Genomic DNA, 26,452 nt, shown 5'->3' on the forward strand with positions numbered 1-26,452 from the left:
GCCTCTTTTATTGAGCAACAACTAAATGGATCTGGGAGACAGCACGGCTACAGGAGGATGCACCAGAAATGTTGGATGGCTGGCATAGTCACAGACAGGGAAACAGTACGTCTTTTGATGCGCCTATTGGATCCCAACGGGGTTGACCTGCGTGCACAAAATCGCTTGAGACGAAGCTTATATGTCAGTCGGGGACCAAACTATGTCTGGCACATCGATGGGTATGACAAATTAAAGCCTTATGGGATATGTATTAATGGATGCATAGATGGCTTTTCGAGGAAAATGATCTGGCTAGAAGCTTCACTAGTGACCCTCACATTATTGCTGGCTATTTCATTGATGCTGTGATGGAGTATAATGGAACTTATTAAAAGCACTTTACACCAAGGCAAGTTTTTTTTAAGCACTTGTGATTTATTTTTGGGGATGTCAAAGTAATGGATTGTTCTTTGTTGACAGAATACAAAATAAATACATTCTGAATAAAGTTTAGAGCCTGTTTATGATTTGCTGTTGCACTGTAAATAAATTGATTGGCCATAATACTGAAAAACATGTATATGTCAAAAGTAAGGACAACATTTGTACTCTTATCAAATTAATACCAACTGCAAACAATACCATATTGGTTATCTGTTACTAATAACATGATTAAAACATTGCTTGTTCATGTAATACTCCTGTCCATATATCAACAGTTTCCCTGAACATGTAAGGCTAAGAAAACAGAGCCTGCAAATGTTGGTACTATTTAGTACTGTTTTGAACAGGAGGCTAGTATTTTCCATTAATAAATAAGATTAAACACATAGAAATTAATAATAATAAGAAGAAATTGACCTTGACTACAACACTGAAGGAAACTGTTAGGTGAAATGTAACAATATTAATAAATGTAATATATATTATCATATATTTGTTGTTTCATTTATAACAATAGTGTTACTTATATGATGTTCCGTCTTATATGCCTTTATTGTTTTCTTTTCCTTCAGCATAAAGAATGTTTCTGTATTGTTTGATTTACTTTATTTCCTTTTTACAAGAGGGCCTCCCTGAAGAGAAGCAGTGACAACCGTGCTCACAGGGTTTATTACTCAGCAGGAACTTCTTCTTCCTTTGAACTATTAGATAGCTGTAGAACCGTCGCCTTGAAGATGTACGACTTGTTCTGTTTTTACTCTGTGTCTTAATGCAAGATAACATGTGTTTAGTTAGTGATTGTCATTAGCACTGCAACTACGTAATGAAGTGTTTAGTCCCCACCCCTTAGAGTTGCAGTGTTCTCTGTGATAGGGACTCTGAAAGTAATAAAAAGAGAGGAGCGGACAAATGTGTTTCAGAGCGGTTGGAGATTTGTAACTGGAAACACGTCTCTGTCCGTTCTCCTCGCGAGATCAAAAAGAATCTAACTCTCTTGTCTTTTCTGTGTTTGTTCAATTTGTCTTTAATAGGTGTCAAACCTGACAGAAACTAAAATGTATAGTCTTTTTAAGTAAACCATGGAAACAAATTGTAACTCATTCATGCATTTTAGTTTTACAATCAGTGTTTACACAGGACATATAGACATAATATCTGACTTGTTAGATGTTTTGTGGACCTGGGTGACTTAGAGAAACTATTCCCTCAGCCTGTCACTGATCATTTGACGGAGTCTTACATAAAGATTAGTAATTTCATACACATCATCTGTCATTACCAGTCTATGCTCAGTCATGAGTTCAGTGCATAAGTGAAATACATCGACATCACAGGGAAAGTCCTTGAAACGACATTCTTCTATACATATTTCCAGCTTTGTTAGATTAGCACACTGTAAAAAGTTTGGAACCCCATACAGGTTGGGAACACCATGCATTAATGTGGGACGACCAGGAGGAGCCCCAGGATTATTTGTAGATCGTATACGATGGTCAATCCATGTATGGACAACTTGATCCAGCTCCACCTGTTTGATAAAAAAAAAAGACGAGAAAAAAATAAGAAAATAGTTGTTAGAAAACAAATTCATGCTTTTGTATTATTTGTAACTTATTTCAAATTTGTGTGCTGAAAGCAAGAAGTAAATTTATAGTACCTGTATTGTTTGTAGGAAGCAAAACTGGATCAGTGATTTGTCCAGAAAGCTGTCAACAAAATAGCCATCGGCTTTAAGCTGGTCGAAATGGTCCATCCAAAACTTCTTAAAGTGCACCACCATCGCTCTATCCTTTGATTTCTTGTACTCAGACCGAGAATAACAGATTCAAAACCATTTTCATTCTCGGTGTTGTGCAGAAATCTTTGCATCGCTGCCACATAAGTGTTCTCTGTGCCATGATCCATTCGTATCTTTTGTGGAAATTCATTATGCTTGTAGAGGCTAAGCCAAAGCTTTAAGCCCCTGAGGTGGTACACCGGGGTAAAGTTGACACGCCGATCACTTATCCGCTGATTGAAATGAGAGCCGTCCTTGATGTTAGTCCAGTTCATCCATTTATTTCCATGACTCGGCAATCATCATCTTATTTCCTCTGTACAACAAGTCATTCCTCTAACATGTTGTCAATAACACCTCTAACATAGTTCCAGCGATCCACACAGCATTCATTCAATAGCATTGCGTCACGTTAATATTGTGTTGTGTTGCGTTGCGGTCAAAAATTGTTTCCCCCTTTCGGGTGGAACACACCTCCTGTCATCAACACCGCATGCTACCTAAATAGACAGCTGACAGATCATGTGACCCAAACCATTTAGAATACAGAAAGGCACAATCTGCTCCTACAATGCTCCATCACAGCATCAATGAAATAGCCAGCAATAATGTGAGGGTCACTATTAGTCTTATTAGCTTCTAGCCAGATCATGTTTCTCGAAAAGCCATCTATGTATCAGTGATTTGATATGGTGCTGCAGCAAGTTCTGACTAAAATATAATGGAGCAGGTTTGCAAAAACTTAGTACGGCTAAAAAACTTTAAATAAACAAAAGTGTTGCGCTTAAATATGTTAAAAAAGGCCACAAGTTATTTTAGTAATTCACAAAATTGTACTAAATGTGGAGCTAATTTATCAGCATGTATAATCCTTCCACAGTTGATATAAAATAGCTTAATAAGTTTGTGTCATTATATGTAACTTCCTGTGTAAGTAATTCGTTTCATTAAGCATTTGTAATTTATATTAGCTAATTGCATATTTAGTAAAATATATACACTTTAAATAATAATTACTTTTTATTAATTGATTGCATTTTCTGCTGTTTTATTTACATGATAAAATTTACAATAATGTAACAATCCAAATCAAACCAGTCATTTTATTGCATGTTGACACTTTTGGTTCTCAATACATCGTCACAAATACAAAATAATAAAATAAATAAGGAAATCACTGTTACAATGACTACCTTTGATCCTTATTATGGAGCAACAAACATGACGCAATTATAGAAATCGTGCTAAAAAAAAATACTGACTTCAACATCTAAGGAGTTTGGATAATAATTTATTGCTAAATTAAATTATTTGGTTGTTTATCCAATAAAATTAAAATACAAAGTTTTATATTTATGTTTATTTCATGTATTTGTTTCAAATGTACCTCAGTAATCAAACTAATAATCAATTAACTGATTATTAATTTATTGGGTTATGCTGCTTTTGGTTCTTGATGAAGCATAGCAAATATAAAATAAAGTATTTAGTTAACAAGAATTTACTTTTTTTTTATTATTACTTATAAAAATACCAACAGCTAGAAATATCACTCATTTTTTATTACCTAAATGATTACATCTATGAAAAAGCCATTTCTGTATTTGTTAAATAAATTAAATTGTGTTTTCAATCTTGCATTTACAATGTCATTAATATTTATTAGCAATTTGAAAAAAAAAAAAAACAGAATGAAACATCTTAAAACAGGTTGAAGCAGAGCCCGGGTTAAAATGCAATATGCAATCTTACACCGTGTTTTTGCGTTTTACGTTCTGACACATCATTGTAATAAAAATCATTTATTTTCCGGCTCCCCTAAGCTTGATTCATTCAGAGCTTCCAGCTGCAGCCACAGGCCTCCCTCGGCGCGCAGGACGAGTTGGGGGAGACGCCGCACCTTCCCAGAGCCGCTCCCTGCTTCAGGGTCAACGCCCGGGGTCAAACGAAACCTCAGCAGGGTCAGCGCTACGACAACTCGAAGCTCAGCCATGGCAAATTTCTGTCCGATGCAGTTCCTGTGAGCAGAGACGGATTAAATTCACCACTGATACATTCCGATACATAAATTCTTGTTTTCTTCACGAGAAAACTTAACCTGGGACCGGAGGAGAACGGGATGAAGTCATGAGAGGAGCGACTCTGTGCGCTGGTCGGCTCAAAGCGAAGAGGATCGAACTCCTTTAAAGCACATTAAAATGTGTCAAATTTAAAACTATTTTGAGGGGATATTTATTTAAATTTTCTTACATGTGGGTTTGTCCAGACTTCGGGGTTGTGGTGTGTCCCGTAAAGACTGACCAAACAGATTACACCTTAGGGAAAAACAGATTTCACTTCCCAGTTAGGACTGGCACAAAATAAATGTATAACAAGGAGGATGCTTCTGATACAGCTTAAAGTAAAATAAAGTAAGTAAAAGTAAAGTAAAATCCTGTATCTATCGTAAAAAGTCCCAGAAGGCCAAGCTTCTCACCCTGTGGTACGGTGAGGTCTCCTGGCAACGCCACATCCTGGGTGTACTTCCTGGTTACAGCCTGGACAGGCGAGTGCAGCCTGAGGCTCTCTTTGATGCACATGGTAGTGAAAGGAAGGCTGGACAGGTCCTCCCTTTGAATTAAAAAGTGTGTCAGTGTAACAAACAATTACAGCCTTGGAAAAGTATTTTTTACCTTTTGAAATTTTTCACATTTCGTTACTTTACACCCATGAATTTCAGGGTTTTTTTGTTTTCTACACCTGCAAATCTTTGGATTTGCACATCTAGTGACTAAAATAACTCAGACACAGTCAGGTTGGCTATAAGGCAAGTCAATTTTCAAGTCTGAACTTTGACTAGGCCATTCTACTGCACAAATATGTTTTTGTGTCATCACATTGTTGTTCTGCAGGAATGTGACTCTTGGGTCCAGTTATCGGACAAATCGTTAAAAAAAAATCTTTACTTTTCCACAGCGGAGTGTGTGTGTGTGTGTGTGTGTGTGTGCGCGCATCTTCTAACCACTGTATTTCATGTCCATCTCGTCCCTGCATCAGCTCCATCACTTCCTGCCTGCATTTCTCCTGATAGTGGGGATGGCGAGCTAAATTGTACAGTGTCCAGCAAATTGCGCTCGCAGTCGTATCATGTCCTGTGAGAAAAGTGAGACTGATTTCTGTTTTTATTTATCACAAGTCATATCTTCATTGCATGTTTTCCTAATATTATGCAGACTTATGCTCCAACTGGCTGTAAGGTATTTGTTTTTTTCTGCTTCTGTTTTCAGCATTGTCTGTTTCTCAGCATTTAAGTATAATTTGATCCAAAATACTTTTAAAATAAGATCAGAGGTAAACGTAGAGATACAAGTGGTAGAATGTTTATCATCTCTATGGATAAGATACTTTAAATTGATCAGTTTAGTCTGTTTCGAGCTGTACAGTTGCAGTTCACATTTGTGGCTCCAGAGGGAGGTGTTTAGAAAAAACACCGTCTCACCTGCAAACATGAAAGTGTTGGCTTCTGCCTGAATTTCCTCATCTGTGAGTCCTTGTCCGTCTTCATCCTGTGTTAATAGAAATTATTTTCATTTTCTTGAAGTTTAATTTATCATATTTCATTTTATAGTCCGTTCTGTGTTCACTTTTGACAGCAGAATGAGGTCCACGAAATCTTTCTTTCTCTGTTGCGCTGTGGTCATGGTGGTTAGTGTCTCCGTCTCCCTCTGCTGGTCAATGAGAGCACGGCGCTTCTGCACAACATCCCTGGTGAACCTGCAAGGTAAGCATGCGGTTACAAAATACACTATATATTACAATATTTATATAGAAAATATATAAATAAGTTTATTTGTAAAGCTTTGTGGAAATACTCTGTGATGGAATTGTATAAATAATATCTCCAGCTTTTATAATCAGATAGTAAAGTACATTTAAGCTGTCATCTGGATTAATTTTCAGAATTTCCTCCTACCTACTAGATGTTAAACTCGGCTGCATGAATGACATTCTACCTGTGTACCACACTTAATGCTCGCTTGAATCTCTTTCCTTGCTCCGTTTTCCAGTAGATCCAGTCCCAGTGGTGCAAAATGCGAAGGCGGCGATCTATCACCAGGTCACTGAGCTCCACGATGGCGGACACATATTCACTGGTGGACCTAAAAACAAACATGTGCTTCTTCAAAGCAGAAATCCAGAACAGTTACAAGACATTTTGGGTGAAATAGTAAAGTCCTCACTCCTGACAGTTGCTCTGGTAGCTGAAGGCGCATTTTAATAAGCTGTCCAGGGTCATGAGAGTTACATGGCCAAACATCTCTATGTTGGTTGTTCCTCCTGCCAGCAGGCGGTGCCATTTATTCTGGACAGTAAATGAGAAGACATGGAAAAGGTCCTCTGAGTGCATTATATTTTCAACAAATGTCTTTTTTAACCTGTATACTCCAGGTAATGGTTAATTGATTACTAAATTATTTGACGATTAATCCGATTAATTTGATCAGTCGTTTCACCCCTAAAATAAAGTTTTGTCTAAACGTGTTAATGTTTTTTTTTTAATCCCATTGCATTAATCTCTCACCCAGAGTCCATAACTCTTGCTTGCAAATGGATAATTACGCAGCTTTGATGATGGTTTCTGGGACTGATTTCTATTTTCTACACTGAACAGTCGCCAACAGTGACGAGGATCCAAACAGTGAAGTTTTCCAATCAGCACATACATGTTTCTGAGTGTGTGCCTTACGTGCATGGTGTTAGTCGAAGAGTTAAACGTCAGAATGTAGTTTTTAAGGATGTCGAAATGAAAAGCCGGAGTCAGCAGTCGCCTCTTGCGAGACCACTCCTCTCCGTTGCTTATCAACAAACTGCGACCTGTAAAAAAGAAACCAGGTTAAGCTCAATTTTATGCTGTAATAAATAGATTTGGGAAAGAAAACACCATATTCACATTTATACACTGTAAATCGAAACATTGAATTTAACTTAAAAAGATGAGTGAATTTAATCGATTTTAGTCAATTAAATTACGGCAAACAGGTAAACTCCAAAACTTCATCTATGCAGTCAGTTCATTAAGAATGAGCCACTCTTAGAGCAGTACAGCTTCTATTGGCTTTTTCCCCTTGTCATTTACATTTGAATATATTAAACTGCACAGTGAGTGTATGTTGTATGTTCATTGTCATGACCACACTATTCCACATGAGGGCGCAGTCTCGCAAACGCTCGTGTTTGATTTACTGTAAAAAAAAGAAAAAAACGTGAGCAAATATTAATGCTCCGCATATCTGTTGAAGTTACAGTAGACCATTTCAATCAAATAAGTTTTTTTTTTTTTTACATAAGTAGTTTCAAGTTAAAAAAATTATCTTCAGAAAGCTTTGGGGTTTATTTACATATCATTACCTTCCTAAAATAAAAACTTTTTTTTTTGCCAAAAATGAAAAAAAAAGAAAGAAAAAAAACACCTTTGGCAAAAACATGATTTTAGAAAGGTGACAACATACAAAAAAAAAAGCTTTGGGTGATGTTTAAGTACATCATACTTAGATTTGTTAAGTTAATATAAGTTACGCTCATTAAAATTACACAAGTGAATCTTAAACAGTTAATTTAATAAAAACTAAACAGTTGTGATGTAAAACGTATTTCTTCAGTAAGGAGATCTAATTAGGTTTTACAGTGTACTCAGTTTTCTTCGTGTGTTAATACAACATGTCTGACTCACCCAGCCACGGTCGCAGATGCCCGTAGACAAACTCATCCTTCATCGTGACGTTGGCTTCAAGATGGACGGTATATGGAGTGAAAATACCAGCGTGAGCTTTGCATATTGAGAAAGGATCTCCTGTGTTTTGCGTGGTTTTTGTTCGTACCAGGCGCCATCAGCAGGGGCTTCACATAGTCAGGATGAAAGACTCTGACCAGGTGGTAGAAAGGCCCGAAGAACCAGGAGCAGGAGTGCTTGTAGGTCTGCACCAATTCATCCACCTGTTGGAGACCTTCCTCTGTACTCTGCATCTGAGATATTAATATGGTTATTTAATTTTTTTTTTTTAAGTAATGCTGTATGTCTGAAGGCTGGATTTTGAACCTTACCTGACCGAGGTGACCAATCAGCCATGAATGCGTCCGCGGCTTGTGGAAGCAGGACAACCTGTGAGTGTACCAGGCGTGACGAACCAGCAGCCTCGCCGTCCAAACTCCGACCACAGCCAGCAGCGCGGTCCCCATCAGCTGCAGGAGGAAACTGATCCCAGACCAGCTGAAAAGCTGCGACAGGAGCCTGTGAAGGACAGCCATGGTGGGACACAGGAGCAGAAAAAACAAAAACAACACCCGGTGCTCAGATGTTCTGATCCGACGGAGGCAGCTGACAGCCTGTTGATTTGGAAACAAGCAGGAACTGAACTTCTTCCGCACAACGTTGAGCGTATTTCATAACAGTTGCTGACATTGTTATGGCCCCACTTCCTTTTGTCTGTTAGATGCGGTCACTTTCATCATGTTCACTGCATGAGATTTCATGTTGATGTGAACTTAATTGCAAAAACAGACGTTAGTCGATGGGCCAACAATAAGAGGTGCAAAACTGGGAAAAGGAGGAAAAATTACACTTTTATCATTTTCTTCTTTTAAATAACAAGCTAGGAGATTTGGGGGAATCTGTTTTAAGGTCACACTGTAAAGAAACCTACAGTTCAGGAAGGAGACACAGCAAAAATGATGGAAAGTACTTTAGTCAGATGACTAACTCTACTAATTTGACCTATATTCAAAATGCTTTATGTGGTTGGAAAGTATCACAGAATGGGGCCACATGGTGGTGACACCATTATGCTGTGGGGATGCTTTTCGTCAGTAGGAACACAGAAGCTGTTTGGCGTCGATAAAAAGAAGATGAATTAGGCTGAATACAGGGCAAGAAAATCAGCTTGAGGTTGCTGAAGATCTGAATGTGGTTGTAGTTCTTGAAAATATAAAACTACTTCTTCAGTTCTAGGCTAAAACTCATAACCACATTCAACTCAATTTACAAGCTACTTTTTGAATGATAGTTGTCTAAAAATAAATAAAGAGGCAGAAAAAGCACTGTTGGTCGTCTGATACTCTTTTAGGCGTACCTTGCTGTGTTGAACCGTGTTCTACATTTTAGAACTTCCTCAAGTCTTTGTGTTGTTGGAGCCCAAATCTATACTGACCTCAGCTGGTCCACAAACATCTCCCAACAGGTGGAGAAGGCAGCAAATACAGTACTTCACTTTAAATCCGGAAGCTACGTCAGGCTCGTCTCCTGCCTTTAAATATTAAAACTAGGAGGTTTAAAATTTTAAAGCTCAATTCCTACGGTCATAGAGCTTTAAATAAGTTAATTTTTAATAGTTTGAATGTCTGAATTATCCGTTTCTCAGCCGAAGTGTTATTTTTACGAGGCGCTCCTGAAGGCCGCACTGATTGCCGCCTGTTGCACCTGTGAGACGCAGAATCTGAACCGAAAACTAGGCTGGAAATAATTTCTGCTCGGATTTGATGGTCCTTCTGAGAGAAAAGAAAACCAATAACGTGAAAAACGGGCGACTGGGTTCAGAGTTTGTTGACAGAACGTAATGTTGACGTCTTCCACTTTCAGGTAAGTTTATACCGAGATAAAAAATATTGCTGTGACGTGAAAAAACGCTACCAAGCTGTTTAATGTTTTTAGCTAAGTGGCTACATGGCGCACAAATACTAACAAAACCAACAAGATAAATAAATCAAATATTATTTAAACATTGTATTTATTTCAGCAACTTGTATGTTTTGCAACTTATAATATTCATTTTAATTTATTACCCTGACTTTTCATACTCATATTAAGTTGAACGTTCCAGTCATTTGTATTTTTATGTGCTGTTTTACGTAATTTAAGAACTAATTTATACCAAGTTGAATAAGTTTATATATGCCATTCGACTACATAAAGACAGACACAATCACTGACTCATTTCAGTATCTGATATTGGCAATAATTAAAAAAATATTTTATTTCTTGCCATAAAGATGTGGTACTATATAAACATAAATAATCAAAATATGGTTAATTTTCATATGAATATTTTAGGTCAACGTTTCAAAAGATCAGATCATTTATTTATTTATTTATAAAATTTTACAGTGCCAAAAAGATGAGTGGCTTTTGTCACAATTTTCTTTCAAATATATAAATTATAGCAAAGCATCAAATTTAAGACTTCATTGTGTTGCAAAATAACCCTCCTTTTAGTATTTAAGGTTTTAATTTCGCTGTCTTTATGTTGCAGACTTTAAACATAGGAAAATGGCGGAGGGGCATGACAGTTCTGTCAAAAGGGGATTTGTAGAGCCTCCATGCACCCCTCAGTCGTCACATCACTGCAGCCTCACTCGCGCAGGTGAATCTCCTTTGCAGTTTCACCTGAAGAATCGTCACGCAGAGCAGGATGAAGACGAGGACTCAAACGAATCGCCTTCGTCCCGCTGCTTTGAGGAGCTGTTCTGCACCAGAGAGACCCCAATACCGCTGGGCCCCCTGACCGGTGCTTTAATGGCCGCCTCAGGGCTGCAGGGTGACGTGGTGAAAGAAGGTTATCTGGGGAAGCTGGAGCGGAGCCACAGGAGATATTTCGTCCTGCGAACGGGAAGTCACACTGGTCTGAGCAGACTAGAGTGGTACAAGAACCAAGAGAAGTTCGCTGCAATGGAGAAGTCTGCTGGGAAGGCCGCTCTGTTTGGAACCAGCAAGCAAGGGTTGGTGGGAATAACTGCAACCATTTTGCTAACAGGATAGCGCTATCACAGTGTAAAAAACCATTGTTGGTACAGGCTTAACATTCTGTATTTGAACTTATTGTGGTCATATTTCTGTTGGATTTGACTGAAACTGATCAAAATCTTCTCTCTCAGGGTCATTTTCCTTCATCGCTGTCTTGGTGTGAGTCGGAATGGCAGTTCCCAAAAAGGCCACACGGTGGCGCTGTATGACCAGGATCAGACTCTGGTGCTTGTGATGGAGGAGCAGCAGCAACAGGAGGATTGGTACCTGGCCATAAAGAGGCTGATGGAGGAAGAGCAAAGAGATGAGGAGCATGAAGAAGGGTTTGATGAAGACGATGATGGGTATTGCACCCTACCGCCTGCAGCGTTCTTCAAAGAGGTAGGATGGGATGTTTTACTTTGAACTGTCCAGGTGAAAGCAGGGATGCTGCAGAGTTTGGAAAAGTCTGGGTTTAATTATCCAGATCGCAGGTTTTGGAAAATTAGACTAAGACTGAAAACAGACTTTCCAATTTTCATTGTTCAAAAGTTGCATCTATGCATCTGTTTGTTCCATCAATCCATCAATCCATCCATCTCTAAAGCCATCTGTCTATATATCATCTATCGCTATGATCAATATGTTTATTTTCCCAAAAATCCATGAGCCTATCTGTCTGCCCATCCATCCATCAAGCTATAATCAATCAATTTTTTAAAATTAATTTCAGAGAGATCCAAATCTTGGACTCTACACCTCATTTTGTGAATCCAAACTCACATTTGTGACACGGTTCTATAGCCATTCACTGAAGAGAGTCTCTTCTTCTACTCGTACTCTTCGTCTATCGCTGCGTCATTTGGCTCTTGCTGCTGTCGTCTTCGTCTAAGGTTTGGCCCGTCATGGTGAAGCCCAGAGGCCTGGGCTCCTCCAAACCGTTCACAGGGGAGAACCGTCTCTGCCTCTCTGCATCAACACTCGTTCTGGTCCGGCTGGGGTCCAGTAATGACTTGCCATCAGTTACGATACCTTTGCTGAGTGTCCGCCGCTTTGGACACCTGGATGGCTTTTTCTTTTTGGAGCTGGGCAGGTCGGCGCCTCATGGTCCTGGAGAAATCTGGATGGAGGCTAGAGAAGAAGGTAATTGGGCGCCACATTAAAAAGTTCTGCTTTAAATGAAACATTTTTGATTTTCCTGATTGGTTTTTCAGGAAACCCAGTTCTGGCCCAACACATCCACGAGTCGGTTCGGGAGACCGTGAGATCCCTACGAGCTCTTCCAGACTTCACCAGATCTCTGACATCCAGTCCCAATCAACAGCCAGCCCTTCTGGCCTCAAAGCGCTGCCGCCGCAAACAGAGAAACAAGTCGGCTAATGTGAGAACTCTTACACCTCGGGTTCTTCATCCCAGAAACTCTGAGACCCAAACTAGTCCTGCACAGCGTCACAGAAGAGCTCAAAAACTAGAAGACACACAGTCTGAATCCTCTCTGAGCTTCACGTCGCACCTGAGCCCTGCTAGATGCCAGCAGAGCCCTGCGCCGGAAACCAAAAGCTGCACAATGCAGAGCTGGGAGTTGGCTGAGAAGGAAGAAGGGCTCGGATACATGATGATGTCCCCGATTGTCAGACACAGCTTGTCTGAGTTACCTCAGGATGATTATGTTGTCATGGAGAGTCCACAAAAACTCAACCGGCCAGAATACTGCTCCTCTTCATCGTCCTCTTCTCTTCAGACGTCATTCAGCAGGTAAATTAATTAGGAAGCCTCAGTAAATAAGTTTTTTTATTTTGAAATGGCCACATATCAGTGTAATCTATGAGGAATTATTAGGGACAGGCTAAGAAAAAAAACACTTATTTACAAGAGAAAAGTCATGATATTGAGAGAATAATGTATCACACTAAAGATGTATTACGAGAATAGAGTCAATATTGCGAGAAAAAGTCGTAATTAGAAAAAAGTCAAAATATTACCAGGATAATTTTAACATGAGTAGCAAATCATAATAATACAAGAGGTAAGTATTGTATGTGAAAAAAGTTAGAAAGATACCAGGAAAAGTTTAAATAAGAGAAAGTCGTAGTAATTGTAGAGAGGAAAAAAGTAATAATGGCAGAAAATGTAATAATACCAGACAAAAATTATAATACAAGTTGTAAGACAAAGTCATAGATGAGGAAAAAGTCATAATTTGAGAAAGTTCTCATCATAATGTGTAAGAAGTTGTAGTAATGTGGGGAAAAATTATTACTACATGAACAAAGTCACCAGGTGACTGTTTTCTTTGGAATGATGGATTTTAAATATAATTTGAGACCTTTTTAAACTTCATCAGACTGAAAAGCTGCTCCAGTTGTTCTCTGAAGGCCTCATGCAGATTCTTTTATCTCTCCATGGCCTTAACTCACTTCCACAGTCAGCAACAAACTAAATGTCTGCTTTTCAAACAGGACAAACTTTCTTTAGTGACCTGATGGGATTCCCCCCTACATGATTTTTTCCATTTTTACTTTTAAACCAAGCAGGTGTCCATTTTTTTACATGACTGTTCCTTGCCATTATTCACAAGAAGGAACAATTTGACAAATACAAACCTTACATGTTTAAATGACTTAATCATGTTTGTGATCATTTTAATTTAAGGTTTTAACTCTATCTTCTCTGTCCTCACAGCTCCACCTATGACAGCTTCTCTCCTCTGCATCCTTCACGCCTTCAGAGCAGTGAGGTCAGTCAGCCATGCTGCCCGGGGTCTCCAGAAAACGTCCCGTTGCCAATAGAAACCAACTTTTCTGCCCAGCCACGGCAGGATCAGGACTTTGATCGGTCTTTGCTGATTCCTCCATTTCTGTTGAGTGGATCACAAATGAAAAAGGTTCCACAGTCCAGTCCAAACGTTGATACAGGCCAGTTCAGTCGCCCTCAACCTGAACAGGAGCGGGTCAGAAGAAACTGGCTGCCAACATGTCTTCTTTCTTGCTTTCAAACTGGGGAGAGATCTTGAGTGTTGGAGTAATTATGTTTCTATCTATAACTATAAGTGTTTAGTAGTTAAATTATAGTAAATGTTGGGGTTAGATGCTCTGTAAAGTGTTGGTCCACTGAAAGGGGGTCCGTTATCACCACCTACAAGAGGAAAGTGAGGATGTGGCTGTAATGGTTTAAAAGAATGATGTGCATCTGGTGTTTCTGCACTTTAACACTTGAACGGTGCACAAATGTTTTGAGAATCACATGCTCAAAGATGATTGGGGTTTAGAGATCGTTGCATACTTGAATTGTTTCAGTGCTATTAAGGAGAAAAAAAATAAAGTTGCCTTTTTGACTGTTCTAAATGTCTTGGGATTACTTTTTTTTATAATTTGATTCTTAATTGTTTTTGTCATTAATAGTGTAACGTTAAAGACATAAACTAAGGAAAAGATCAGTAGAATTTCTATAATTTTTTTGATGCAAAAAAATGCATCAAAAAACCTTTTATAAAAGGTATAAAAACTAAAACCTTTTATAAAAGGTCGTAGTTGTTGGGTTCTCAAAAGAGAACTGTATGAATTTAGCTGCATCATGCTGAGTATACACTGAGTTCACACCTCTGGTTCTTTTTAAGGCATTTCTTGGTTCCTTCTCAGAAAAGCTGCAAGACGTTAGCGTTTTTTTTTTGTTTTGTTTTTTTTTAGCTGTGTTGGCACGCTTTGTGACATTTAATCAGTTCTGTTTTAAATGTTTACCACACAATGAATATAATCAGAGGTGGGCAGAGTTCCCCAAAACTGTGCTCATGTATGTCTTCAACATATTTTTACTCACGTAAAACATAAAGTGGTCACTCAAGTACTAAGAAACTGATTGGATCATTTGACTTAATATTTAAACATGTCATCATACAGAAACAGTAAAGTTATGCAAAACTTTCTTTATAGGCATACATGAAAACAAAATGCATGATTAAAAATAACATTCAGGCATAGAGTTTTTTCAAGAAAAAAATAACCCAGTGTAACTAATATAATTGGTCATGCAAATATACTGTATATTAAAACAGAATAGAGTACTTGCAGTGCCAATTAGCACAACAAGGTTAAACAATAAATAACATTACAATAATGATGTTTGTGCATAAAGAGTCTCAGTCTAAGTGTTGGTCTGTATCACATTCATTTTCTTCTTCATTCAGGAAAGTTGCTCTGGGTGGAAAATCCAGAAACTTCACTCGAGTAGAAATACTTTACAAAATATTACTATCCATCCATCCATCCATCCATTTTCTTCCGCTTATCCGAGGTCGGGTCGCGGGGGTAGCAGCTTCAGAAGGGAGGCCCAGACTTCCCTCTCCCCAGCCACTTCTTCTAGCTCCTCCGGGGGAATCCCGAGGCGTTCCCAGGCCAGCCGAGAGACATAGTCCCTCCAGCGTGTCCTGGGTCTTCCCCGGGGCCTCCTCCCGGTGGGACGTGCCCGGAACACCTCACCAGGGAGGCGTCCAGGAGGCATCCTGACCAGATGCCCAAGCCACCTCAACTGGCTCCTCTCGATGTGAAGGAGCAGCGGCTCTACTCTGAGTCCCTCCCGGATGACTGAGCTTCTCACCCTATCTCTAAGGGAGAGCCCAGCCACCCTACGGAGAAAACCCATTTCGGCCGCTTGTATCCGCGATCTCGTTCTTTCGGTCATGACCCAAAGCTCATGACCATAGATGAGGGTGGGAACGTAGATCGACCGGTAAATCGAGAGCTTCGCTTTTTGGCTCAGCTCTCTCTTCACCACGACGGACCGGTACAGCGCCCGCTTGACAGCAGACGCTGCGCCAATCCGCCTGTCGATCTCCCGCTCCCTTCTTCCCCCATTCGTGAACAAGATCCCGAGATACTTAAACTCCTCCACTTGGGGCAGGACACCCCCCCTGACCCGGAGAAGGCACTCTACCCTTTTCCGGCTCAAGACCATGGCCTCGGATTTGGAGGCACTGATCCCCATCCCGGCCGCTTCACACTCGGCTGCGAACCGATCCAGCGAGAGCTGCAGATCACGATCTGATGAAGCCAAAAGGACCACATCGTCTGCAAAAAGTAGAGATGAGATCCTAAGGCCACCAAATCGGATCCTCTCAACACCTTGGCTGCGCCTAGAAATTCTGTCCATGAAAGTGATGAACAGAATCGGTGACAAAGGGCAGCCCTGGCGGAGTCCAACTCTCACCGGAAACGAGTCCGACTTACTGCCGGCAATGCGGACCAGACTCTGACACTGGTCATACAGGGACCTGACAGCCCGTATCAAAGGGCCCGGTACCCCATACTCCCGGAGAACCCCCCACAGGGCTCCCCGAGGGACACGGTCGAACGCCTTCTCCAAGTCCACAAAACACATGTAGACTGGTTGGGCGAACTCCCATGCACCCTCCAGGACCCTGCTGAGGGTGTAGAGCTGGTCCAGTGTTCCACGACCAGGACGAAAACCACACTGCTCTTCCTGAATCCGAGGTTCGACTATCCGACGGACCCTCCTCTCCAGGACCCCTGAATAGACCTTGCCAGGGAGGCTTAAGAGTGTGACCCCTCTATAATTGGAGCACACCCTCCGGTCCCCCTTTTTGAACAGGGGGACCACCACCCCAGTCTGCCAGTCCAGGGGAACTGCCCCCGATGTCCATGCGATATTGCAGAGTCGCGTCAACCAACACAACCCTACAACATCCAGAGCCTTAAGGAACTCCGGGTGGATCTCATCCACCCCCGGGGCCTTGCCACCGAGGAGCTTTTTAACCACCTCGGCGACCTCGCCCCCAGAGATTGGAGAGCCCAACCCAGAGTCCCCAGGCTCTGCTTCCTCAGTGGAAGGCATGTTGGTGGGATTGAGGAGGTCTTCGAAGTACTCTGCCCACCGGCCCACAACGTCCCGAGTAGAGGTCAGCAGCACACCATCCCCACTATAAAGAGTGTTGGTGCTGCACCGCTTCCCCCCCCTGAGACGCCGGATGGCGGACCAGAATCGCCTCGAAGCCGTGCGGAAGTCTTTCTCCATGGCCTCTCCAAACTCCTCCCACGCCCGAGTTTTTGCCTCGCAAACCGCCCGAGCCGCATGCCGCTTCGCCCGCCGGTACCCATTAGCTGCTTCCGGAGTCCCACAGGCCAAAAAGGCTCGATAGGACTCCTTCTTCAGCCTGACGGCATCCCTCACCGAAGGTGTCCACCAACGGGTTCGAGGGTTGCCGCCGCGACAGGCACCGACAACCTTGCGGCCACAGCTCCGATCGGCCGCCTCGACAATGGAGGCACGGAACACGGTCCACTCAGACTCCATGTCCCCCACCTCCCCCGGGACGTGTTCGAAGTTTTGCCGGAGATGGGAGTTAAAGCTCCGTCTCACAGGGGATTCCGCCAGACGTTCCCAGCAGACCCTCACAACACGTTTGGGCCTGCCAGGTCTGACCGGCTTTCGCCCCCACCACCGGAGCCAACTCACCACCAGGTAGTGGTCAGTGGACAGCTCCGCACCTCTCTTCACCCGAGTGTCCAAGACATACGGCCGCAGATCCGATGAAACGATGACAAAGTCGATCATCGAACTGCGGCCTAGGGTGTCCTGGTGCCAAGTGCACATATGGACACCCTTATGCTTGAACATGGTGTTCGTTATGGACAATCCATGGCGAGCACAGAAGTCCAGCAACAGAACACCGCTCGAGTTCAGGTCGGATGGGCCGTTCCTCCCAACCACGCCCCTCCAGGTCTCACTGTCGTTGCCCACGTGAGCGTTGAAGTCCCCCAGCAGAACAAGGGAGTCCCCAGGAGGAGCACTCTCCAGTACCCCCTCTAAGGACTCCAAAAAGGGTGGGTAATCTGAACTGTCGTTCGGCCCGTAAGCACAAACGACAGTCAGAACCCGTCCCCCCACCCGTAGGCGGAGGGATGCTACCCTCTCATTCACCGGGGTAAACCCCAACGTACAGGCGCCGAGATGGGGAGCAACAAGTATGCCCACTCCTGCCCGACGTCTCTCTCCCTGGGCAACTCCAGAGTGGAAGTATGTCCAGCCCCTCTCAAGGAGACTGGTTCCAGAACCAGAGCCATGCGTCGAGGTGAGACCGACTATTTCTAGCCGGAACCTCTCGACCTCACGCACTAGCTCCGGCTCCTTCCCCACCAGAGAGGTGACATTCCACGTCCCAAGAGCCAGTTTCTGCAACCGAGGATCGGACCGCCAGGGTCCCCTCCCTTGGCCGCCACCCATCACACAGTGCACCCGACCCCTTTGGCCCCTCCCACGGGTGGTGGGCCCATGGGAGGGGGGGCCCATGTTTCCTCTTCGGGCTGAGCCCGGCCGGGCTCCATGGGTAAAAGCCCGGCCACCAGACGCTCGCCATCGTGCCCCCCCTCCAGGCCTGGCTCCAGAGTGGGGCCCCGGTGACCCACGTCCGGGCGAGGGAACACCAAGTCCAAGGTTTTCTTTCATCATTGGGGTCTTCGGGCTGCACTTTGTCTGGTCCCTCACCTAGGACCTGTCTGCCTTGGGTGACCCTACCAGGGGCATGAAGCCCCAGACAGCATAGCTCCTAGGATCGTTGGGGCACTCAAACCCCTCCACCACGATAAGGTGGCAGCCCATGGAGGAGCAAAATATTACTAGTTAAGTAAAAGTACAGCGTAGAGAGACTACTACTAAAAATACTTTTTTTCCAAAAAAGTTTAATGTCACTGTACCTCTGAATAAATCAACCAATCACTCAGTTGTTCAAGCTATTGATGCAGTGTGTGGTCTTAGATATTTCTTAATATGGTATTTAATTTAAAGCCTCAGATGTGGACAGAAAATCTTTCTATTAACAGTTTAATTGTAAATTCAAAAAAGATGGTCTCAACTAACTTGACTGAGCTTGAGCTACTTTGCAACAGGAGTCATCAAGAAACTTAATTGTAGGTGTAACTGCAGTAAATGGTTGTTCTGCTAAACAAATATTTTACTTGAATTAAAGCAAAGTATAGACAGATGAAACGGAAACAAAGGAAGAAAAAAAAATCTGTTTTCAGAAGTCAAAGAGAACTGTGACTTCAGCAACCAGACATTCCTTCACTTGTCCTCTTTCTGTTCATTAATGTCTAAGAATCTGGGGGAGCTTTCTAACTAACCAATACATTTGTTGTGGTTTTCGTGTGCTACCAAATAAGGATGTACCTGTGAGGTTGCTCAAACCTCTCACAATGAATGATTAAATTAAAAACAATTAATTTGTTATATGACTCTTGAAGCTTGAGATCAGCAGTTGTTTTCGTTTCCAGCAACTTAAAATTCTTACTTATTTGAAATCAGATTTGAAAAAGGAAACATTTTTTAGCTTAATTTTTATGATTAAAAATATGAAAAATAAAGCAATTTACGATCAGAGTGAAATTATCATAGTTTTTGGGGCCAAAGAAACAAAAAAAAATCCCCCAAAGGATTCTAATTAATAAAAAGGAAACTTATAGGAAGGGAAGGAAACATATACCATCTATACACCATGTTTTAAATTATTATGCAAGTGATATTTTCTTTGATTTTCTTAAATGGTCAATGCAAATGATGGTCAGTATAATTTTCAAGTCATGAACTATTTCAGTATAAATCAAATTTTACTGAACAAAGCTCCCCATGAGAACAGTATTTATTTTTTTTCAAAAATAAAAAGCTCAAAATGCACTGTTCCAAATTATTATGCACAGCAAATTTTCTAAACATTTTATGGATTATAAAGAACTGCAAACGGTCATTCTTTGAATGTGCAGCATTAAGTGGTCACATGTACTAAAATCAAAAGCTATTTCAATCAAAAACATCTTAACAGACAGAGTTCCATGTTAACATAGAACCTTCTTTGATATCACAGCACAATTCTTGATCCATTGAACTTGTGAGTTTGTGGAAAGTTTCTGCTTGAATTTCTCTGCAGGATGTCAGAAAACCTTCCTAGAGCTGCTGGTTCGATATGAACTGCATTCAGATCTTCTGCTTGATTAAACTCCAAAGATTCTCAATAGGGTTGAGGTCAGAGGATGGTGACCACAACATGAGTTTCTGTAGACTTACCAAGTATGAACAATTTTATTCCACATTTCTAGAGCAGTACCACCAGTAACAAATATGGAAATACATGAGATTAGATTATAGACAGCAGTAACACAAATCAGTATCTAGACACCATTTTTTCTCAAGTTTAGAGTCTTGTGCAGTTCAGTGTTTTATTGTTCCGCAGATTCTTTACAGAATTGAGAGAAACTTCATATTCTTTCTTTTATTCTTCATTTTTTTCTTTAAATTAACATTATTTGATGCACATCAGTTTCTTTTCAACCCTGTTTTACCTGGTAGATAATAACTGCAGATTACGATTAAATGCTTTGTTTACATTTATGGGTAATCTGATTACATCACTAACAGCTGATTAAATCACAGATTAAACTAATGAGCCATAATAGTAACCGAGTAATAATGGAGTATTTTTCTGATCTTCTCTAGTGTCACATGACACACTCTGAAGGAAATGTTTCTACATCTTACATGACAAAATGTTCAATTTATTATAATGATGAAACAAAACCTTTCCAAATTTCTCTGTAATCAAGTTGTTTTATTGAAGAAAGGCAAAGAGACAGAACAGCCAACATTGATTTTTTGATTTACATCGAAATAATTGATAAGAAAATAGTGTCAGTTCTTAGTTGATGTCAGTTTCTGTTTCTTCTTTGGAATACAAGAAAGAAAACAAAAGCACTTCAATCTCAACTGATTTAAACAGGAGCAAGAACAACAACCAACTGCAACAATACAAATATTAAAGCAAAGCTATTATTGAAATAGTTCATGGGGAGAAATATTTCAGTGTCATGAGAATGAAAGAAAACATAATCAGAGATATCCTTTATCGCTCTTGGAACAAAAAGACTTGCATATCAATCAGAAAAATACAGATGAACAGAACAACAGAGCAGAGACATCAGAGTAAATCAATCAATCAATCAATCAATCAATCAATCAATCAATCAATCAAGTTTTATTTGTATAGCACATTTCAGCAGCAAGGCATTTCAAAGTGCTTTACATCATATCAAACACAGAAACACAATGCAACATAGAATCAACAATCAAAACACGACATTAAGTCAAGTTCCATCAATAAATTGGTAATTTATTACGTTTCAAATACAATAATAAACAGGTGGGTTTTTAGTCACATTTGCATCCATAGAAGGTTTACCTGTTACACTCCTACTGTGTTATATGGAACAACAATTGATCAACAATCAAAGAAAAACTCTACTTTGGTTTAATGAACTCTACAGAGTCTCCAGCGTCGCAAACATAAACTCCAGCATGTAGTGGTTCAGTGAATGTGGTCTGAACTCTGTGGAGGAGAGTCATGGTTTCAGAGACACTGTAGAAGTGCAGAAGTCCTGCTCCGCGATCCAGGTACACTCCGACTCTGGAGGAAACTAGACCTGAGACAGTGAACCATGAGTTGTTGGTAACAAATTTAAAACTGTTTTGGGAACACTCTAATGCCCATGAATCGTCATTACGTTCACTTCCTACGCTCTTAATATTCTTGTAAGAGACTGCTACAAAAACCTGTTGTCCGCTCCACTCCACTTCCCAGTAACAACGATCAGTCAGACTGATCACCATCCTGACACCATCCTGTGAAATTGTCTGTTTGATTAGGATGAAGCTGATTAGGATAGTGCTGATAACTAGGATAAGACTCATGATGATTAATTGCTTTCACTTTCCTGTTCCTCTTTGACAGCAACAGGTTATCATTTTCTATATTTGGATCCCTAATGATTTGACATGAATATTTTAAGAATCCAGCTCTGCTCTTTGGTTTTAGTTCTGGTTCTGACAGTAAAACATTCACATCAGTTACCAACAGGGAGATGTTTGTCCATGAGTCCTTCAGGATGTCCTGTAGTTTATCTCGGAGCTTTGTCACAGCTGCTGTCACATCCTCAAAGTGTCTCAGAGGACGAACCTTGATGATGGATATATGGCTAGTCTCACTCAGTACTGACAGTGAGGGGTAGCTGTGTAGAAAATGGGTGTGATCCTCTGTGTGTGAGAGCTGCTCCAGCTCAGCGTCTTTCCTCTTCAGCTCAGTGATCTCCTGCTCCAGCTTCTCCTGAAGATCTTTGACTCGACTCACTTCAGTTTCCTGCTGGGATCTGATCTGCTGCTTCACATCAGAGCTTCTTTTCTGGAGGAGACAGATCAGCTGGGTGAAGATCTTCTCACAGTTCTCCACTGTTTTATCAGCAGAGCGATTGATGGCCTTCGTCTCCTGTTGAAGCAGTTTTACATCTGTATCCTTGCCTTGGATCATCTGCTGGATGATACTTCGTCTCCCCTGTAGCTCGTTCTGTCTCTCAGTCCTTTCTGCTGCAGCTGATACTGTGTTGTGGCCTTTATGATCATCCACAGGGCAGAGATAACAGATACACTTCTGATCCGTTCGACAGAACATCTTCATCACCTCATCATGCTTAGAGCAAATGTTCTCCTGAAGGTTCTTGGACGGCTCCACCAGCTTGTGTTTCTTTAAAGGAATTGAATCATAATGAGGCTGAAGGTGTTTCTCACAGTAAGAGGCCGGACAGGCTAAACAGGACTTGACGGCTTTCAGTTTTCTCCCAGTACAGACATCACAGGCCACATCTTCAGGTCCAGCATAACAGTGGTCAGCAGGAGCAGCTTGAAGTCCAGTCTTCTTCAGCTGTTCCAGTAAAGCTGCTAGCATGGTGTTCTTCTGCAGGACAGGCCTCTGTGTGAAGGTCTGTCTGCACTGAGGACAGTGGTAGCTTTTCTTTTTCTCACCTTCATCCCAGAAGTTTGTAATACAGTTCATACAGTAGCTGTGTCCACAGGGAATAGTCACCGGATCCTTCAGTAGATCTAGACAGATGGAACAGGAGAAAGTTTCTCTGTCTAGCTGAACTGCCTGCTGCTCCATTTCTCCTCTCAGTCACACTGACTGTGTTAGTTTCATTTTCTGCAAACAGAAACTGTTTTGAGTTCTGATCTGACATGTCAATGCAGAGGCTGCAGCCAATCAGCTTCTTCTAGAGATTGGGCAGAGGGAGTGATTTGAGGCTTTGATTCCAGGAAGAAGAGGGCTATTAACATAAATACAGTTTAATATTTAACCGGCTTCACTACACTTTTCAGTTCAAAACAACTAAGTCACCAAAGCTAGGATCAGATAATAAAATAAAAGAATGATTGCTGCTAAAGGAACCAAATGTTTGGTTGCTCAAGGAAATTTGTTGCCTGTTTCGTAACCGCAATATTTGTGCAGTAGGACACAGAGCGTCAATGGTTGCTTCATATTCATTTATGGTTAGTTTGGTGTTGCTCATAATGCATATTTTTATAAACCTGGAAACTTTCACACGGAGATTCTGCAGCCAAACATGTTTGACAAAGGTCTATTTCTGCTTTTAGTTTTTAAAGAATCATTTATTTTAAGGTTCAACATCTGACTGGCCCTTCTATGTTTTCTGACACGTCTCCAACCTTGCTCACAGTTTCAAAGCTCAATCATCATCAGCCTAACAGTGGGAAAACTTTAACCTTCTCTTCATCACTATCACCACAACAACAGCGCCATCTTCTGTCGATTATTGTAGATGTCAGTTGATGCTGCATTCAGGTGAAATCTGTGTAATCAAGTAGTTTTATTGAAGCAATTTAAAGAGACAGAAAACCACACATTTATTTTCCAATCTAAATCCATAGACTCTAGAGGAAAAACAGCATCAGTTTTGAGTTGTTTTCACAAGTAAGAATAGATAAGGAAGCTCAGTTCACTTTAATCGCAACTGATTTAAACAACAAAATCAACAACCAAATACAATAATACAATTATTAAAGAAAAACTGTTAAAGGCCAGAGAAGTTTAGATTTTCATTGGGAGAAAAATTTGTGTCATATAAGAATGAAAGGAAACATCAGATATATCCTTTATCGCTCCAGTAACACAGACAAGGAGAAATACATATCAATAAGAAAAATAAAGATAAACAGAACAGTAGAGCAGAAACATTAGAGCAATGAACCCTGGGCAACAATCAGAGAGAAAATCTATTTGGGTTTACAGAACTCTGCAGAGTCTCCAGTCTTCTCAACCCAAGCTCTGGCATGCAGTGGCTGAGTGAACGTCGTCTGGACTCTGTGGAGTCAGAGAATGGTTTCAGAGGCGCTGTAGCAGGACAGAAGACCTGCTCTGTGATCCAGGTAAACTCCTACTCTGGAGGAACCTAGACCTGAGGTCCAGATGTTGTTGTGACCAAATTTAAAACTGTTTTGGGAACAACTTAATGCCCAAGATTTGTGGTTATGCCCAAATTTAGATTCATTCCCCCTTCCTGCTCTGCTGATATTCTTGTACGCGACTGCTACATAAACTTGTTCTCCTCCCCACAAGTGAAAACACATAGGTGCTCTTGTTTGCAGTCAGTCAACATTCTCATAAAGCTGCTCAACTAATAGTGATTTTTTTTTTTACCTGCAAGGTGGAACGCAAATGTTTTGTGACGTTTTGTGCTGAATTTGCATTAGAAAACTGACTATGTGTAATTTTATTGTGTCACAATAAACACAATCCAACAATCAGAGATGCCATGCAGGAAGGAAAATAATTCAATCAGACCCCATTTGAAGGTTTCAGAAGGCAGTATTTTTCTTAATATCTTCCTGATTCATTTACTATTTTAGTACTTGATTTTTAAAAAATATTTTATTAAAACCTAACTTATTTGTTACACTATTGCCAAAGGTCAGAGGTCAACACCTCAGCTACAACTGGATATCCCAGCTTCCATATTAGAAGTGGGAGATGACAAAGCTTCTCCAGGATTGTTCCTGAACTACGACGTGTTTAATTCTGTCATATTTTGTTGTTTTTCATTTAGCTGAAGGTACTTTAACTTGTTATTCTTGTACACCCGTATGACACCTCTTCAAACAACCATTTCTTGTTTAATTCTTTACCTCAGAACACAGTCATAGCACTTCCTAATTTTTACATCCGTTTTAGCTGCGTGACAGTTTTATCTTTGATAAACAGCAAGTGATCAGCACATCATTTAGTGACCAATCATGATCTGCGTGTTGCAATCTAAATGCTGTATAAAATGCGTAGAACGTGGCACGCTGCATCATCTGAGGGCACTTCTCCCTGCAGACCTGCAGCAGCTGAAGCCTTTGAGAACCCACTCCTGCTTTAGCAAAGCCGATCATCCAACTACCTGAATAACAATTCCTTACGTGGACGAGAACAAAGGTAGTAAAATTATTTCTTATTTCTCCGTCTTGATAGACTATTGCTGTGTCACTGCTTACATTGCTTGATAAAGAAAGAATTGTTGTTATCTGACTACTTTTTTCTGTTTTTTTGTGAAATGTTATTTCCAACATCAATTTTATCTGTTCAGTTTATCTCATGATTGTCTAATAAGTGTTTAGATTGACTCATTAACAACAGACCATGTTTGGTAAGAGTATTTCCTAACAGGTCATTATTAGAGCCCTTAAATCTAGACTAAAACACACCCATTTAGAGTTGTATTTAAAACATAATCAATTACAAATTTAATGATGACACTTGACTTAATATAATGTTTTGATTGTTGATTCTATGTTGCATGACTCTGTTTCTGTGTTTGTTATGATGTAAAGCACTTTGAAATGTGCTATACAAATAAAATTTGATTTGATTTGACCAGTTAAATGATCTATGCATAATGCAATGTTTTTTGGTTTTTTTTCTGTAGAAGTATTACATTCAAAAATTACCACCAGCCTCTTCTAAGTAAGCATACTGAATATGCAATAAAAACTAGTGACAAAGAGGAAAATAGCAGCCTTACTAACACTGTTGACCAAATTCTGTTAAGGTGCTTAAAAGCATTCAGTCATCAGACAGAGTCAAATCGTATAAATATGAATTTTTTTTTAAAATTTCTTCATCAGGAAATGATGATGAGGAACATGCTTCTTCATTTGCCATTTGTTCTGCTCTGCATGGCTGCTGTGTTTAAGGAGCTCCAAGGACAACCAACCTATGAAGACTTCAAAAATAGACACATGATCGGAAACACGGGTTTACCTGGCAACACTTATGGTGAAAAATGTACAATGGGGATTGAAAACCGTCGCATATTCATAAAAAAGAATAACCAACAAGAATGTAAGCCAATCAATACATTCATAATTGGTGACGAACAATCAATCAAAGACATTTGTAAATCAAAAGATAACATCTTAATATGCAGTAGCAGGAAGTTTGACATCATTATATGTAGGAAAAATGATGATGGTGTAAGGCTGGTTAGTGAAGGCTGTAAATATAAAGGTGCTCTTCAGAAAAGGCAGGTTGTTGTTGCGTGCAAAGATGGTTTACCAGTGCACTTTGAAAGATTCTGCTAACTGATTAAATACACTGGAAATCTTGTGATCCAGGA

General features: G+C 40.7%; 3 protein-coding genes across 3 annotated transcripts; 1 reads left to right on the plus strand and 2 right to left on the minus strand.

The window, feature by feature from the left end:
* Positions 1-3,280: 3,280 nt before the first annotated feature.
* On the minus strand, positions 3,281-8,601 carry cyp4f3 (cytochrome P450, family 4, subfamily F, polypeptide 3). Its single transcript, XM_028011741.1, has 13 exons — positions 8,285-8,601; positions 8,062-8,206; positions 7,914-7,967; positions 6,930-7,057; positions 6,424-6,545; positions 6,196-6,342; positions 5,827-5,956; positions 5,682-5,748; positions 5,205-5,334; positions 4,680-4,813; positions 4,454-4,518; positions 4,302-4,384; positions 3,281-4,221 (listed from the first exon to the last, which is right to left on the minus strand). Exons 1-13 carry the CDS (start codon positions 8,486-8,488, stop codon positions 4,002-4,004), a joined length of 1,629 nt encoding a protein of 542 aa, XP_027867542.1. The 5' UTR covers positions 8,489-8,601; the 3' UTR covers positions 3,281-4,001.
* Positions 8,602-9,422: 821 nt separating this feature from the next.
* On the plus strand, positions 9,423-14,295 carry LOC114141249 (insulin receptor substrate 2-B-like). The gene is made up of 6 exons (XM_028011742.1): positions 9,423-9,815; positions 10,486-10,951; positions 11,108-11,357; positions 11,849-12,098; positions 12,170-12,710; positions 13,638-14,295. Exons 2-6 carry the CDS (start codon positions 10,503-10,505, stop codon positions 13,966-13,968), a joined length of 1,821 nt encoding a protein of 606 aa, XP_027867543.1. The 5' UTR covers positions 9,423-9,815; positions 10,486-10,502; the 3' UTR covers positions 13,969-14,295.
* Positions 14,296-21,138: 6,843 nt separating this feature from the next.
* On the minus strand, positions 21,139-22,963 carry LOC114140196 (E3 ubiquitin/ISG15 ligase TRIM25-like). Its single transcript, XM_028009907.1, has one exon. The coding sequence runs from the start codon at positions 22,939-22,941 to the stop codon at positions 21,601-21,603; it is 1,341 nt and encodes a 446-aa protein (XP_027865708.1). The 5' UTR covers positions 22,942-22,963; the 3' UTR covers positions 21,139-21,600.
* Between the last annotated feature and the right edge of the window lie 3,489 nt (positions 22,964-26,452).

The sequence above is a fragment of the Xiphophorus couchianus genome, chromosome 24 (genome assembly GCF_001444195.1).
Source record: "Xiphophorus couchianus chromosome 24, X_couchianus-1.0, whole genome shotgun sequence".
Taxonomy (NCBI): Eukaryota; Metazoa; Chordata; class Actinopteri; order Cyprinodontiformes; family Poeciliidae; genus Xiphophorus; species Xiphophorus couchianus.

Coding starts and splice junctions, on each gene's coding strand:
- LOC114141249 (XM_028011742.1), top strand. CDS start 10,503: ATGGCGGAGGGGCATGACAGTTCTGTCAAAAGGGGATTTGTAGAGCCT. Junction 10,952..11,107: donor TTTGGAACCAGCAAGCAAGG/GTTGGTGGGAAT, acceptor CTTCTCTCTCAG/GGTCATTTTCCTTCATCGCT. Junction 12,099..12,169: donor GATGGAGGCTAGAGAAGAAG/GTAATTGGGCGC, acceptor TTGGTTTTTCAG/GAAACCCAGTTCTGGCCCAA.
- LOC114140196 (XM_028009907.1), bottom strand. CDS start 22,941: ATGGAGCAGCAGGCAGTTCAGCTAGACAGAGAAACTTTCTCCTGTTCC.
- cyp4f3 (XM_028011741.1), bottom strand. CDS start 8,488: ATGGCTGTCCTTCACAGGCTCCTGTCGCAGCTTTTCAGCTGGTCTGGG. Junction 7,058..7,913: donor GCATCTGCGACCGTGGCTGG/GTGAGTCAGACA, acceptor TCTTTTTTACAG/GTCGCAGTTTGTTGATAAGC. Junction 4,385..4,453: donor AAGTCTGGACAAACCCACAT/GTAAGAAAATTT, acceptor TGTGCTTTAAAG/GAGTTCGATCCTCTTCGCTT.